Source organism: Drosophila yakuba, chromosome 3R (genome assembly GCF_016746365.2).
Source record: "Drosophila yakuba strain Tai18E2 chromosome 3R, Prin_Dyak_Tai18E2_2.1, whole genome shotgun sequence".
Classification (NCBI taxonomy): domain Eukaryota; kingdom Metazoa; phylum Arthropoda; class Insecta; order Diptera; family Drosophilidae; genus Drosophila; species Drosophila yakuba.
Window position 1 is genome coordinate 7,309,014 of NC_052530.2, and position 14,600 is coordinate 7,323,613.

Consider the following 14,600-nt stretch of genomic DNA (forward strand, 5'->3'; position numbering starts at 1 on the left):
ACGCCATCACTCGGTTTCAACGCCACTGATTTATTTCAAATCCTTAGCTTATTAAGCTAAATTATTGTTCAAAAGCATTTGCTGCGGGAAGAGGACTTGCTCCGACGACTGCCGTCGCTCGGCCTCGTGCTAACGCTAACAGTTGTGATGCCCATGTCATCTCCCAAGGCAGTTTCATCTACGCTGGTGTCGTCCGCAGGTAATTCCTCGTCGCTGTTTTCCTCGCCGGCGAATGAACTCGTGGGTGTAATAATAGAATCTCCGTGGAGATCCCTGTTGATCATATTTCCCATGTGAAATGCAGAATGGCAGTTGTTGGCGGCCAAAAGGGCTTTTACTCGAAAGACCAACGTCTCAATCGTCTCCCGAAGGCTGGGAATATAGCTGATAATAGCAGTATTTTTAATTGACTTCGAATGGCAGCACAGTTGATGCAGGAAGCGTGTCACTTTCTGGAGCTCGTGCAAAAACCTTGTTAGCCTTTCGGGATCGTCACGAACAATAGATTCCAGCGCAGACATTCCGTGCTGAAGAAGCAACTTAAGGAATAACAGGGAGTGTTTCAGAAAGAGCCCAAAATTTCTGGGCTGTTCCACCTGCTGCACAATGCTGAGCAAGCCATTCAACAAATCCACTGCAGACTCCCACAGTGTCAATCTATCACCATGTCTATCGGCGCTAACTTGACCACTTAGGGAGTGAATAAGAACCTCGCACAGTCCGCGAAAGAGTAATGGGAAGTTGGCCCTAGAACGAAGCATTAATAAAACATAAGAAAAGGGGTCAAACAGTTTTCTTACTTTTTGAAGTTGGGGAAGGAACTCAGGGCTTTGTCCTTCGTATTGAGTATGCTGCATTGCTTAACCAACTCACTAAGGAGATCGGTTTGACTCGTGGAAGTTGATTTTTTTAGGAATCCCTTGATCAGCTCGTCCAAATAGATATTGCATTGACCGCCTTTGTCCAAAGTACCAGCGTAGTGGAACCATTTACGTCGCAACAATGTGCCACACAGTATCCCTGCATGAGTAATAAACTCTAAAAATTGCACTTTATATTTAATATTTAGTGCTTACGTAACTCCTCGGCTTGCTGAAATCTCGGTTGGCTAGCATCACTTTGTAAACTCCCCAGTTTCAACAAGTTACACAGCAATCGATAAATCTGAACCGCAGTACTGAGACTCAATACGGATTTCTCATACTTCAGAAAGTATTGAAAAGTCAGGGTTGCCAGCTGAGGGACACTTTGCTTCTCTAGTCTTTTCCATTGTGCTTTAGGCTGTAGTTTAAGCAAAGACTCTGCAGAGAAAATTAATTTTTTATATTTTAAGGTATGCGGCAAATTTAAGCAGCTTACTATGGAGCAGTTGTTCCTGCGACTTATCACTCCACTCGCTCCAGGCGAAGTACAAGGCAAACAGCCGGACGCACAGCCCAAAACACGATTTGATATAGCAAAATTGCTCTTTAAACAGATCCAGATTGCTGTACACATGATTGACTTTCGTAAGCTCATTGTCGATGGCTTCAGCTAGGGTTATTAGATGATTATTCACCTCATTTAGACATGGAAGTAGATCGCAAATAAAATCTTCCTGTTTGGCCAAATGCGGCTTAAAACTGTCCGCATCAAAGAAATCGGTCTGTCGAAAAACTGCTGCTTCAAGTTTTTGAACCACGTCTTCCAGCAGGAAACGTAACTCCAGGAGACCAAGAAACTCCCCCACTTGCTCATTTTCCAGCTGGTGACTCAAGACAAACTTCTGCTCGACCAACAGCATGATGATTTCAACTTCCATTGGCCTGTACCTCTCTCGCGGCCCATACATCTGCTCAAAGTCGGTCTTCATCTTAATGGTCTTGCACGGTCCAACCTTAATAGTAAAGTCAGCGATCGTTGTTTGATTACCACTTAAATCTGGTTCTGGTAGCGTTGTGTTTATTTTGGCAGCTGGTTTAGGTCCTGGACGTTTCAGATTCTGGTTCGAGAGCTTGACGTTGGTGAGGAATTGATATGGCGGTGCCACGAAGTCGACAGGCGCTCTAGCCAGGAGGGGCTTAATTCTCTGTTCGATACGTATTAGCTCTCCGAGTCTGGAAAGAACTCGACGCCGAGTAGGATGATCACGTTGGGATGCAAACGCACTGATCGACACCCTCATCCAATTGATGGTCTGAAAATAAATGCTCAGAATGTCCTTTTGCTGTTCCGCCTCAAAGTTGTCAAAAACGGGGACATAGTTGTCATCCTCAAAGAAAGAAGGCAGCACAATGGCACAGCCCAGCAAGGCATTGATATTCTCTAAGCTGTCATGGTGGCGATGTTTGTACAACACCCTGACACAGTTGAACAGAGGAGCCAGAATGTATATTGAATCACAAGGTCTGTAAATAAAAACCGTAAAAAAATAAGTTTTATAAACGAGGCAAGGAATTAATGAACTTACTTCGCTTTCGGTGATAAAACCAGTTTTGACATATTTATGCCAATATTAAGGACATCCGATTCAGTATTTACATTTGTATCGTCCAATTCATTGATATTTAACTGATATTCCAGTTTAATTCCCCTTAAAAACAGATAAAGTTAGCAAACATTGAAACAAATATTAACAAGTCACCAAATACTTTAAAGTCTCGGGAACATCCTCTGTGACAAAACTTGCCTGAAATCGGAATGTCACTAAGTCACAGACCCAAGCAATGAATTGGTAGTCCAAGTCACAGCCGGTGCTTCCCTCATTGCGCTGATTGAAAACCGTGGCCAGTTCTTCAAAAAACAGGGCTAAAGACTCGGTACTATTTCCTATTGATGACTCGGTGCGTACTGTATAGAGAATATATTAATATACAAGTTTAAGTATGTCAAATCTTAATTACTGATTAAGTTGGCAGCCATTTTGCCTCGGCCATCGGGCAAGGAATCGACGTTTTCCACGCTGGCTATAAGCTCGTTACGCTCAACTCCGTCGTTCTCAATGCGTGCCATTGCATCGATGAGCTGCACACAGCCAATTATGCCCTGCTTTTTAATATTATCAATGGAATTGATCAGCTGCTTTTTAACCACCATATCGACTTGCTCTTGGAGTTGCAGGCACGGCGATAGGTTCGGACCTGGAAACGCAACATGGCACAAAAGGTCCATAGCAACGCGGGTTTGTGTAAGAGTAAGATCACTTATCCTATCAAGCATGGGAATAAGAAGAGTGGCACAATTCTGAACATCCTTGGCGCTCTTTCGTTGAAGCTCACGAAGCAATTCCAGTGCCATTGTTGTCAGGTGCGGTGATGATTTGTCACAGGTAAGCTCCAAAAGCTTTTTTAAGATATTTTTTTGGATCGAGTTGAAAGTCTTAAAAAGTATACTGCAAAAAAAAAGTCATAGATGGGAAAATAACTTATGAAATTTCTTTAAGGTTCGATTGTTACCTGTACGAAGACTTCGCGAAATCGGACACAGTGCGATTTTTCTCTCGCATAAAGTCGTGAAGGATGTTCATCAGTGTGGTAATGTGCTGCTCCAGGATGTGTCTATAGTGCAGTCGTATCTCTTCCAAAATGCCCACTGTTATATGCTCCAATTTAATGCGACGTCGAAGCTAAAAAAATAATTGTAATATAATTTAATTAAGTATCTGCAGTTATTTATTTATTAAGGAATACTTACAATGTTTTCGATGTATAATGAGTTATCTTCATTAACATGTATCAACAAAAGCAGAAGTATCAGGTCGAAGGAGCTGCACATGTGTATTGACTTAAGCACTGTATTTGTAAAAGCAAATCCAGCTACTTACGTAAATTCTTCAGCAGGCACACTAGCACATGACCTCTGGCATGCTTGATAAAACTTTTTCGAGCGTAATAATGCTAGTTCTAGAAAGCCAAAAAGTTCCAGCTGAGACTTCTTACTGTCGCCTGTTGTTGAGTTTTCTTCCCTCACAGTTGTGTGACGCCAGTTGAAGATTTCTCGCAAGCTGCCTATCAACTGAAACTGAACGAACTGAAACTTGATGCATAGGGAAAAAAGGAAGAGCCTTACGTCGCGCACGCTGTCATCTGTGTCTATTTTCAGAACGTTTAGCAGCAGCCTTATAAGATGCGGCAAGTTCTAAGATATCAAAACTTTAAAATAAAAATCCAGTATCAGTCAATTATTTCAAATTACCACATCGGGGCAGTGACCACTTGTGGCGAAGTCCAAAATGCGCAGTCGTAACTTGGCCTGCGTTCTGTCCGAAAGAAATAAGTTACTAAGAGTTTGCACCGTGGTCATATGGAAAAGGTCTTCAGTGCTGGAATAGTTAATGCTGCCACGAAATAAAATTATAAGATTATAATTATAATGAGAAAGAAGGCTGTAGTGGGTTTTCTATACCATCAGATACTAGAGATATCGATAGAAATTAACAAAATCGTGAAATAAAAAACAAAATCGAAGCATAAAATATTTTTGGTATATCTACGGAAATTACTTTACGAGTAATTCTGTTTGAAATATCTTTACTTACTTGAGAAGCTCGACGAACTCATCGTGCATGCTGGCATCGAGTATCAACTCAGCATTGGCTATGATGTCAAGCTTTGCCGATTCCGTGGCCCTGTTGAAGATTACCTCGATGCGACTGTAGATCTCCACCTTGTGCAAGGCAGTCAGGTAGCGCAGTTGAGTCAGCATCAGGGGTAGCAGTGGCAAGGGAATAGCTGCTTTACCCATGATGACTCGGTCGGCTTTAGCCACCTCCTCGATCCTGTTCAACAGCACCTCCACGCAGGCATCTCGCATGAAGTCGATCATAAGGAAGTTCATAAACATGCTGTTCTGGGACTGGTAGATCTGCTCCTCGCCAGCTGCGTCCACGGTGCAGCCGGTTAGAAGCTTCTGCACCAGCTTTGATCCGGGCGCCATGGAAGCATTCAGACCCGTCTTGAATGTCTCCATTTTGTCGGTATAGGAGGAGGCACTCGTAAAGATGTCACGCAGCTTGGAGACAATGGATACATGATCGCAGGCCATTATCAGACTATCACCCTGGTCCAACTGGACACCGGCTCGAACCAGAACCAGTTCGAAGAAGTTGTTCGGTTGCCGGGAGAGCGTGGCAATGTTCCGGTTCGAGGATTGCGTGCGACCAAGAGTGGCGGCCAGGATCGCACTGTGCTGCGACAGAAAGCGCTGCGTATGCTCCTGGGAGGCGGGTATGTTATCCTCGCTCCCACCGGATGAGGACTCAACTGAAACATTTGTGGTCGTCTCTGCCAGGCGCTGAAATACAGATTCTGGAAATGTGGTTCCAAGTCAGTGTTTCCACTTACGGGCACTTTCATGGTCGCGTTTTCATCGATCGTGTTCAGAGGTTTCTTCGAACGTTTTTTAAATTGTTTATACATAGTGCAAGTAAGCTTTACAAGCGTAACTCTTGATCCTAAATAACAAAAGAGTAAAAACAAAACACTTTGATGGCGCGTTAGCAATGCAGTGTGACCGAGCACTGCCATTAGATATTATCGATAGTCGCTGTGGTAGAGGTTTGCGTATTCGCTAAGTACCGTGGAGTACTGCCGGTGAATATTGTAACGATGGAGTCTTAGTTTTTATATATAAAAAAAAATTAAAAGACTAACAATTTGATCATTATTGCAAAGGAATTTTTCTTGTTTTAAGATTATTAATTGAAAACTAACAAAATAAACGGAGAAACCACTTTTAAAGCACTGTTTTAATCTTACTCATATAAGAAGTCTAAAAGATGTTGCATGTTTTTAAATTCAAATTTAAGTTTTTATTGAAACATACTCTACATAATTCATACAAAACTTTTATTGTTTTTTTATTTTTCAATTTATATATATTCTATCATATGTGATGACTATAAAATGTTCAACTTAGCGCCTTATATTTATGATCGATACGGAAGCACGATCCAAAAGTTGATATTCGTATATGTAATGGAAAAGCCCAAGGCAACACTAAATAAGATGATTGTGAACCTATTTATAAATTTAAAGCCTTTCGATTTGAATTGTTTAACTTGGGTGCTAGCTCTGATAATTAGATAAATAGATCTTAATATCGATTTTCAACTCTTAAAAGTGCAAAAACTCCATTGTGCTACACACTCTTAAATGTATATAAATATGCTTTATAAAATGGGAAGTACAACATATGTATGTCTTGAAGTGATTATGCCAGAAATTGACTTATTCCAGGACTATAAAGCCCCTTTTTTACCTAGTTCATAGAAAATCACTAATTTGGCGTTGTTTTCAGTATTGCTATTAAGTATATAATGATGAACATGATGCTGATTCTATCACTCTAATGCAGTCCAAAGCGAAAAATTTGCGATTCTTTCACAATACTGTGCTTCAGGAAACTCAATGGCCTTCCAGTTATTGCTCTTCAGATTACTAGATAGTAAATTATTGTTTTTTCGCTCGTCGTCTCTTAAAGCCCGTCATTTGCTTTAGAAGCTGTGAGTTCTCGTCATCGAGATCCATATTTGGCTCCCAGAGCCGCAGTCGTTTGGGTATGTAAATTAGTCCCAGTAGAGTTATAGCTGAAAAGGTAAAAGATTAAAAAATATTTGCGATTATTAAACAGGATCTATATCTATAATAAAACTTGAAGTCTTCTTCATGCTTCACTCTTTGAAACTATTAAAAAGACATGAATATGAAAACTTTCCATCTTATAAAATATTTAATTTGATATGTATATATTCCATATATAATATATTATGTAAATATTATATAAACATATTTTTATACTTGTGTATAGTAAGTTGAAGAGATAATAAAATTAATATTGTTGGTGTGAATTAGATGCTCATCATTAAAGAGTGTTCTTATAGAATCTTTATTACTGAATTTATTTCATTTGTACTCACAATTTAGCACACACGGGAAGATCACGTAGAAGTTAATGGTGCTAGAGCGAAAGTAGAGTGCCTCGGTGGCATAGAAGACCATGGTGAGGGCCAAGGAGCAGCCACCCATGCTGACCACCCTGAAACGTAGGGAAATAAGCCCATTAGTAGCGTCTAAGCAGATGATAATTTAAATTCACTTACGGCTTGTAGTGGATGTAGAGCGTGCAGTGTACAAGAGCGATGGCCTTTAGCAGGCAGTACATCCCGATGATTCGCGATATGGTGTAGTCCCCTGTGAAATGGGACTTGAAATGGGACTTCAGCAGCTCATTCCATCCCGAACTTACCCTCTATGAACTGAATGTCGCTGTGGTCGCCCATGAAGCTGCGTCTTTCTATATAGCTCCTGAAAGCCGTGCCCAAGTCCATGAAGGCAACGAATGCTATCCATCCTCGAAAGGCGTACAGCAATCGCTCGCGGGGTCGTCCACCAGACTGCATTGCAGCCCTACGGATCGAGGAAATATGATAATGTTCAAACTAATTAGTATAATTACTATTATATTTCTTATACTGCATATATTTGATATAGCATTAGTATTAGTATGATTGTCAAGTTCTCATCATATCCCTTCAGGAAAATAATTCGATTTAAGGGATGCGTTTATTGTAAAAACAAAACAAATATTAAAACGCTAAAATACTAACTTTTTATTACTAATTTGTCTAAAGTCCCACCCAACTTAAATCTTTTCTTTACGCATATTAGAGTTCTATATTTAGAAATTCATTTGAAAATTAAAAAAAAACCTATAAAACTAGTATGATAATAGTATGATAAAATTTTATTTACTCGTATCCAATAAACGAAAGTTCTTAGGTATATGCAAAACACCTCAAGAATCTTAGACGGAAAGTACACTAATTGTTGTGTTTCTAGGTTTATAGCATCATTACGGTAAGGACAAGCCAACCCAATCCCCAATTATGATGATATAATAAGAGAACCAAGCCATTAGAATAAACCCGATATTATTGCGTGTGCATAATGAGGCTCTTTATTTTAGGGGTTTCAGCCGCAGCAGCAACCAGGAACTCCAACCGAGCAACCGGGTCCAATGGCATCGGCAACCGGCTTATCTCCCCCTGAGAATCGCATCGCACTGGGAAGTCCCAGCACAACCCACCACCCCACACCCCACCGCACACCACTCCATTCCATTCCGCAGGTCTGGGCAAAATCGATATTATGACACACTATGCTGTGCTATTTGCGCAATGCAAATATGCAGAGCGTGATTCCCGGCTGCACGCGACCACGTGGACCGTCTTTTGGTGGATTCACTATTAGCAGCACCGAGCTCTCCACTCTCCCGGGTTGTTTATTTTCAAGCAACATCGCCGGCTAGGTCGTCCGAGCAACGCGATTTATGGCCCCGGGACCGGCTATCATGCGGTCCGTCCATAATAAATGCACTTGGTATGTGTGTATTTGCTTTCGGGAGCTCTCCTCCATTGACTCACATTTTGCAGAGATTCCCGAGTTAACCAGCGGTCCCGAGATCGTCCCACCTGGCGTATGCGTAATATTCGATTGCAGCACTGCCACGGACACTCTTTAGTCGCTCGAAACCTATTTTATGCTGCAGCGATTGTTTATTTTACTTTTTCGCTGTTCAGCTGTAAACGCGACTAATTTTCGTACCGCCGCCTGCAACGCCTTGCCAGCCACTAAAAGTCTAGAATGGGAAAGTTTCGAGCGAGGGCAGGCAGCTTTTATGCTTTCAGAGCTTTGGTTCTTAGAAGGTTCGTATCGCACCGGGGATACCTGGAGGAAGTGGTCTAAAAAGTGGTCGTCTACTATGTGATAAGAATTATTATATAAAAAATAATAAGTGCGCGGTTGATCTCTGATCACTATACCTCTGACCATTATAAGTGTGCGTTACTTATTCAAGAACAAATTTGAAGTGCGTGTTTAGTATCACTTTATTAAGCAAAGTACAAAAGTTGTGAACGGCTCCAAAGTCATACATAGATTTTTATCCATGTGGTGTTTAAATCAGAACGTTATATATAAGTATAAGCAACTTGTTTAAAAGATCAACAATTTGTCAAGTTCTATGGCTCTCTCGGGATGAAACTTGGTCTAGTCCTTGCCAATGTTTGCCTCAGTCTTGCGGTACTCGGCCCAGTCGACAAAGCCATCATTGTTCAGATCCATGGACTTCAGCACATAGTCAATGGTGTCCTCCAGAGCTTTGTCCGTGTACACTGATCCGGACTTGTGATCCTCGGGCTGGTCCGTTTGGCCCTCGGTGTGTCCTTCTTGGTGGCCCTCGGCTGCTTTCTCGCTACTGTCTTTGACTAGAAGGGTAATGAAGCGTCACATTGTTTAAAACTTCACTTGGCATGGTTAATTTGTTAGCTAAGCGCACCCGAAACCGGAAAATGTGTTCTAAAGTCTACAGTTATACTTGATAGAGGTACTAGATGTGGTCGCCAGTGATTTGAAATTGATTTTATTCGCTAATTCGGCTTTACTTACAGAGATTTGCATGCGTCTATATAATAGATTTCAGTTTAAACGGAAATGCCACACAGACGGGATTTCCTTCGTTTTTTTGCATAGTTTCTTTTTCTTTTTGTACAAAACAAACGTTTACACAATCAGTCTGTTTTTTGCTGCTCTAAAGTTGCGCTTAAAAATTAGTTCATATCGAAAAGTAACTAAAATTATGACAATTGAAAACAAACGAAACAAGGCGGCTGGAATTGCACAAACCAATTGAGAGATTCGCAAGAAATATTCGAAAATGGAAATCTTTTGAAAAAGTTCTCTGAAGGACGTTTAGTTAAAATTTGTTCAATGATGTTCTCCGATTGGAATGCTTGCAGCATGTTAAGTAAATTTAATTCAAAATTATCTAAGAAGTGCGCTTAAACCGTCGACGTGGTCCACGTAATTTCAGGAAGTTTTGGGCAGAAACAGGAGTATGTGTTGCATGTCACAGAGCGCGGGACGAGGACATAGTTATGTATGTAAACTGAACGGATCTGGGTGACTACTAATGAACCGGTTGCTGCTGTTGCTGCTGTTCTTGCGGCTGCTGCTGTTGCTGCTGCTGCTTCTCGGCTGCCTTTTGCTGCGCCTTGATAAACTCGGGATAGTCAATGTAGCCGTCGCGCGAGGTGTCGTCCATCTGCAGGATGGGATCAATGAGGGCCACCAGCTCCTCGTCGGAAAAGACCTTCTCCTCCACGTGCGGCTTCTCTCCGTTCGGCTGCTCCTTGCTGCCTTGCTCTGCGTGGCAATGAATTGTTATGGCGGATGCGAGATGGATTAGCATGAGATTCGAGCATGACCACAACCATAACCGGGGACAGCCCAGTTTTATTACGCATATGCAAAGAAGTAGAACAGAATAGTGGGTCAAACAAAACGAAATACAGATACCACAAACGGAACTCTAACCATCGAGCCAGTTTAAAAAGCAGTGTCTATCTTACCGTGCCAATGGATCAGTGACTTGATCAGCTCGCAGCCGTCCAACTTGTTGTTGTTGTCCGAGTCGTGCATCTTGAAGTAGTGGAACTGTAGCTCGGCTTCGGACATCTTGCTCGTATCGATCGGCACTTGCATGTGCTCCTGGATGTGACTGGAAGTTAAAGAGTAAGGATGGGTTAAAATCCAATCGAAGTGTGCATAAAATAAATAAAATTAGAGTGGGTCTAGGTCTCTGGAATCTGCACGGATCTTTATCGAGCAACGTTTAAATAATGAAGTAACACTCCCCGCAAAGAGGATGTTTCTGGCACAAACTTCGGCATGATGCTGCACAACAATTTTTATGAACACAATAACAAAATGTAATATATATAATATACTGGTAGACATGCGCTATGTCAGTAGCTTCCAGGAGATTTTTTACTTTTGTAAATGACTATGTGTGACTATGAATAGTTGGCTAGCGTCATCTTTCGTAGAACGCTACGAACTAATCCCAAAAACCTACTATTTGTTAAGAATAGAATATATTAATGGACACATAAGAAACATCTTTTCAAAACACTTTAGCATAACTTGTATTTACACCCGAATATCTTATTTACTTTAAACTTGGAACTCTTAATATATAATATATTAAAATGTAGATGGAAAAATACTTCACATCACTTTGGCTGTATGAAAATGTTACCATTGTTAATTTATATACTTCTTCCCTTATTCAAGCTTTAGATTCGAGGTACAACAAAATACCTCCCATCACATTAATGATTTATTTATGACACTTCTACTTATATACCCCGAAGCTCCACTGATAGATAGTGATTGCCAGTAGCAGTGATAAGATAGACAGGTACTTACGCGCGCTCCTGCTGGATGTTGCCGGTGTTTAGGACCTGCTGAGGTTGCCCATGGTGGTGGCCACCTGCCTGCTGGTGGTGCCCCTGCTGCTGCTGTGGTTGCTGTTGCACTTGCTGCGGCGGCGGTTGCTGGTGGATTGGTTGATGCTGCTGCTGTTGCTGCTGCACAGGAACTTGCTGATATTGGGCCGGTGCGGGCTGCTGCACGGGGACTTGAACCTGCTCATATTGAACCTGCTCATATTGCTAGAAATCGGAGCCTACTGGTTACATTTCTGCCTTTGGGCTACTTTCTCACTTACGTATTGCTGGGGCGGCACACCGGGTGCTGAGTGGACCTGTTGCTGGTACTGCGGCTGGTGGTGCTGCGGTGGTGGCGGTGGGTGGTGCTGTGGCACCTGCTGCGGCACTTGTTGCTGCAATATGTGTTGGTTAATTAACGAATGGAGGTGCTTTAAACAACTCACATAGTGTTGCGGATTCACGCCGGGAGCTACGCGTTGTCCGCTAGCCAATCCAATTATGATTAGGGGCAGTAGCAGCTGGACTGCCGGCAATTCCGCGACGCGCATCTGCATGGAAGTGCTGGATTCTGGCGGGGATCGGATCGGTTTGGGATCTGTGTCGGATCTGGTGGCTCTGTAATCACCACGTCGCAAAGACAAAACACACACGTACACAAATCGCTGCTTCTTCGCCGCTGGCCATTCGCAGCGGGCGACAGCTGTTTCACAGGTATTTGCAGACATTCGCCACGAAACGCATGCAGAATTACGGCTACACAGCGAGCCGTCATCAAGGGTATTCAAGTATCACATAATTTTAACTAGATTTAAGGGAAAAAAGGAAAATCTATAATTATGTTGATGGTTCCATTTAGCAAATGGAAAATGAATCAATTTAATAGGTATATAATTTCACTGTTCTTAACTTTAATATCCCCATAATATTTGGTTAGCAGTTGATCAGCTCAGGGAACACCGCAAATGCAGTTGGGCATAATTAGGGTATTTGGGGGATTCAAATTACGGTCTGCCATGGACACCATGTTAACCTTCTCTTCGTTTTCAACCAGCATATTGACTGGTTCAGCGCTGCTCAAAATACAAAGATTTGAATATCTCGACCAGGGAAATTGCTAAATAATGGTAAGAATGATGATGCCGAAGCACCCGTAACTACTGCGAGTTAATAGCAGTGCTTGTATGCGCCTCAGCTCCATAAAACATCGTGCACGTGTGATGGCAACTCAACCTAACCCTACTTATTCCATGTTTCCGCACAGGCTGCTGCACCCAAGGATATTGAGAAGCCCCATGGCGGCGATTCTGCCTCTGTGCACCGCATCCGCATCACCCTGACCTCCAGGAACGTGCGTTCCCTGGAGAACGTGTGCCGCGACCTGATCAACGGTGCCAAGAACCAGAACCTGCGCGTCAAGGTAAGAGCATTCGGTCCACCTCAGGGATTCTAATGTTGCATTTACCTGGAGGCTTTGCGTGACCCCAGACGCTTAGCCTAGTCATTTATAAATGCCAGATAAAGTGCCTGAATCGGACATTATTCCTGCGCTGATTACTTCAGAGCAGGAATATCAAATGGTTCAGGCTACAAATCCCTTTTTATATGAAATGCCTTGCTTATTCTTATATATTTCATCATTTCAGGGCCCCGTGCGCATGCCGACCAAGACCCTGCGCATCACCACCCGTAAGACTCCTTGTGGTGAGGGTTCGAAGACCTGGGATCGCTTCCAGGTGGGTTATCCCTTATACTCAACCTAATATAGCAACAATTGGGCAAATTTAATATCGTGGTTGGGCATCAACCAGTCGCTCCACAGTATTGATGATTTGCCCAGATAAAACGTATTCTCATAGTACAATTTGTTGGTATTTCCTCACAATTTGCCTCTCTGAATTCGACAAAAATAATGCGTCATTATTAAAACCTAATTAGCTTGCATAAAAACTGCTTAATTAATCATTATTTAATGCTAATCCTTATTTCCAGATGAGAATCCACAAGCGCATCATCGACTTGCACTCGCCCTCTGAGATCGTCAAGAAGATCACCTCCATCAACATCGAGCCCGGCGTAGAGGTTGAGGTCACAATCGCCAACTAAGATCGGCAGATGCCACATTTTTACACCTCAAAAAGTTTGGCGTACAAATAAAAACAAAGAACTTTTTACAAACACATTTGGCCAATTTTATTGTGCGAAGATGGAATTACTTTACTGGAATGTTTCGTAAATGGTAATGGAGTGATTCGACTTGCAAAGGCAGGCTAATAGTAGTCGGGAACTGGGGCACATGCAATCTTGACAAAGTCCGCATACCGCACAGTGCTATTGTTGTTCACATTGGCCTCCCGGAAGATGTTGTCAACCTCGCGCATGGACAGACCCTCTCCCCAGTTTTGGAGAAGATTGCGCAGCTGCCTGGCCGAGATGGTTCCCTTATTTTGCGGATCAGCTGCTTTAAAAGCCGCAATGACCTCGTCCGGCAAACTCTCCACCTTGGAGTGCTGGTGCATAATGTCCAGGAAGTCGGCGAAGCTCATTTTCCCATTCTTTTGCTTCAGATAAGAAACCAGTTCTTGAATCGTCGGTGAAAGACCCAACGAACGCATAATAACCTGATGGTATAAAGTTTTTGTCCATTAGTGTGTATTTTTCTGGGGTGGGCGCCCCACTTACGGTTAGTTCGTCCAAATTGTTGATTTGGCCCGAACGGGCGAACAGATAAAAACATTCACGGAACTCTGGGGGTTAAAGATAAGATATACTTTCGGAATGAAATCATCAATGTAGCGAACGAATATTTACCATCAATATCCTGTTCTTTGAAGTAACGAGCCTGTAATAAAGTTGGGAAGTAGAAAGTTGCATAAATACAAATGGGTAATGGGGGCATTCGAGTGGAAAGTGCAGTTATGAACAGAAAAAAGAATTTTCTGTTTAAGGAAAAAGTATTTGTAGCTCACCATTTTAGAGTTTCTTTATTGTATTTGCAATTAGTTAAAAAAAAGTTAACAAAACCATAAATAAATTAAGTAAACAACACAGAATGATTTAATAAATAATCGAAAGGTAGAACTCAAACAGGTAGTAGCCAGTGTGACCAACAAGTTGTGTGCCCGTTGACGGGTAATTCAAAAGACCACATTTATTTGCAGTAAGACCAAGTATTTGTGTGATTCCCACTGATTCAATTTTTGCAATTTCACCAAAACTTTTAACCTCTTTTAAATGGTTTAAAAAACAACAAAACTTTGTCCAATATGAACCCATATTATTGAACATTTTACATATGATTAGCTAAACATACTGCCCATTTAAGTCAAAATAC

The 14,600-nt window shown here is 42.0% G+C and overlaps 5 protein-coding genes across 8 annotated transcripts; 1 reads left to right on the forward strand and 4 right to left on the reverse strand.

Moving 5' to 3' along the window:
- Window positions 1-10: 10 nt before the first annotated feature.
- LOC6535845 (Fanconi anemia group D2 protein) lies at window positions 11-5,504 on the reverse strand. 3 transcript variants are annotated; one of them, XM_002096430.4, is made up of 14 exons: window positions 5,322-5,504; window positions 4,517-5,271; window positions 4,174-4,315; window positions 4,048-4,116; window positions 3,803-3,993; window positions 3,673-3,745; window positions 3,435-3,604; window positions 2,883-3,370; window positions 2,631-2,829; window positions 2,450-2,572; window positions 1,360-2,387; window positions 1,077-1,301; window positions 801-1,020; window positions 11-747 (listed from the first exon to the last, which is right to left on the reverse strand). In XM_002096430.4, the coding sequence occupies exons 1-14, from the start codon at window positions 5,502-5,504 to the stop codon at window positions 69-71; spliced, it is 4,545 nt and encodes a 1,514-aa protein (XP_002096466.2). In that variant the 3' UTR covers window positions 11-68. The 3 variants fall into 3 exon arrangements, with proteins under 3 accessions (XP_002096466.2, XP_015047398.1, XP_039232603.1); XM_015191912.3 differs by having other exon boundaries at window positions 3,803-3,999; XM_039376669.2 differs by having other exon boundaries at window positions 3,803-4,116.
- A 261-nt stretch (window positions 5,505-5,765) lies between these two features.
- On the reverse strand, window positions 5,766-8,614 carry LOC6535846. Its single transcript, XM_002096431.4, has 5 exons — window positions 8,402-8,614; window positions 7,225-7,385; window positions 7,079-7,169; window positions 6,896-7,014; window positions 5,766-6,565 (listed from the first exon to the last, which is right to left on the reverse strand). Coding segments are annotated over exons 1-5 (510 nt in total). The 5' UTR covers window positions 8,404-8,614; the 3' UTR covers window positions 5,766-6,428.
- Window positions 8,615-8,848: 234 nt separating this feature from the next.
- Window positions 8,849-11,951, reverse strand: LOC6535848 (putative uncharacterized protein DDB_G0268364). 2 transcript variants are annotated; one of them, XM_015191913.2, is made up of 5 exons: window positions 11,713-11,951; window positions 11,548-11,661; window positions 11,247-11,491; window positions 10,388-10,536; window positions 8,849-9,244 (listed from the first exon to the last, which is right to left on the reverse strand). In XM_015191913.2, the coding sequence occupies exons 1-5, from the start codon at window positions 11,821-11,823 to the stop codon at window positions 9,027-9,029; spliced, it is 837 nt and encodes a 278-aa protein (XP_015047399.1). In that variant the 5' UTR covers window positions 11,824-11,951; the 3' UTR covers window positions 8,849-9,026. The 2 variants fall into 2 exon arrangements, with proteins under 2 accessions (XP_015047399.1, XP_002096469.1); XM_002096433.3 differs by lacking the exon at window positions 8,849-9,244 and adding an exon at window positions 9,384-10,181 and having other exon boundaries at window positions 11,713-11,948.
- Window positions 11,952-12,242: 291 nt separating this feature from the next.
- On the forward strand, window positions 12,243-13,446 carry LOC6535849 (40S ribosomal protein S20). The gene is made up of 4 exons (XM_002096434.3): window positions 12,243-12,393; window positions 12,531-12,686; window positions 12,913-13,002; window positions 13,259-13,446. Exons 1-4 carry the CDS (start codon window positions 12,391-12,393, stop codon window positions 13,370-13,372), a joined length of 363 nt encoding a protein of 120 aa, XP_002096470.1. The 5' UTR covers window positions 12,243-12,390; the 3' UTR covers window positions 13,373-13,446.
- On the reverse strand, window positions 13,435-14,388 carry LOC6535852 (calmodulin-like protein 4). Its single transcript, XM_002096435.3, has 4 exons — window positions 14,236-14,388; window positions 14,078-14,108; window positions 13,949-14,013; window positions 13,435-13,887 (listed from the first exon to the last, which is right to left on the reverse strand). Exons 1-4 carry the CDS (start codon window positions 14,236-14,238, stop codon window positions 13,537-13,539), a joined length of 450 nt encoding a protein of 149 aa, XP_002096471.2. The 5' UTR covers window positions 14,239-14,388; the 3' UTR covers window positions 13,435-13,536.
- Window positions 14,389-14,600: the final 212 nt, after the last annotated feature.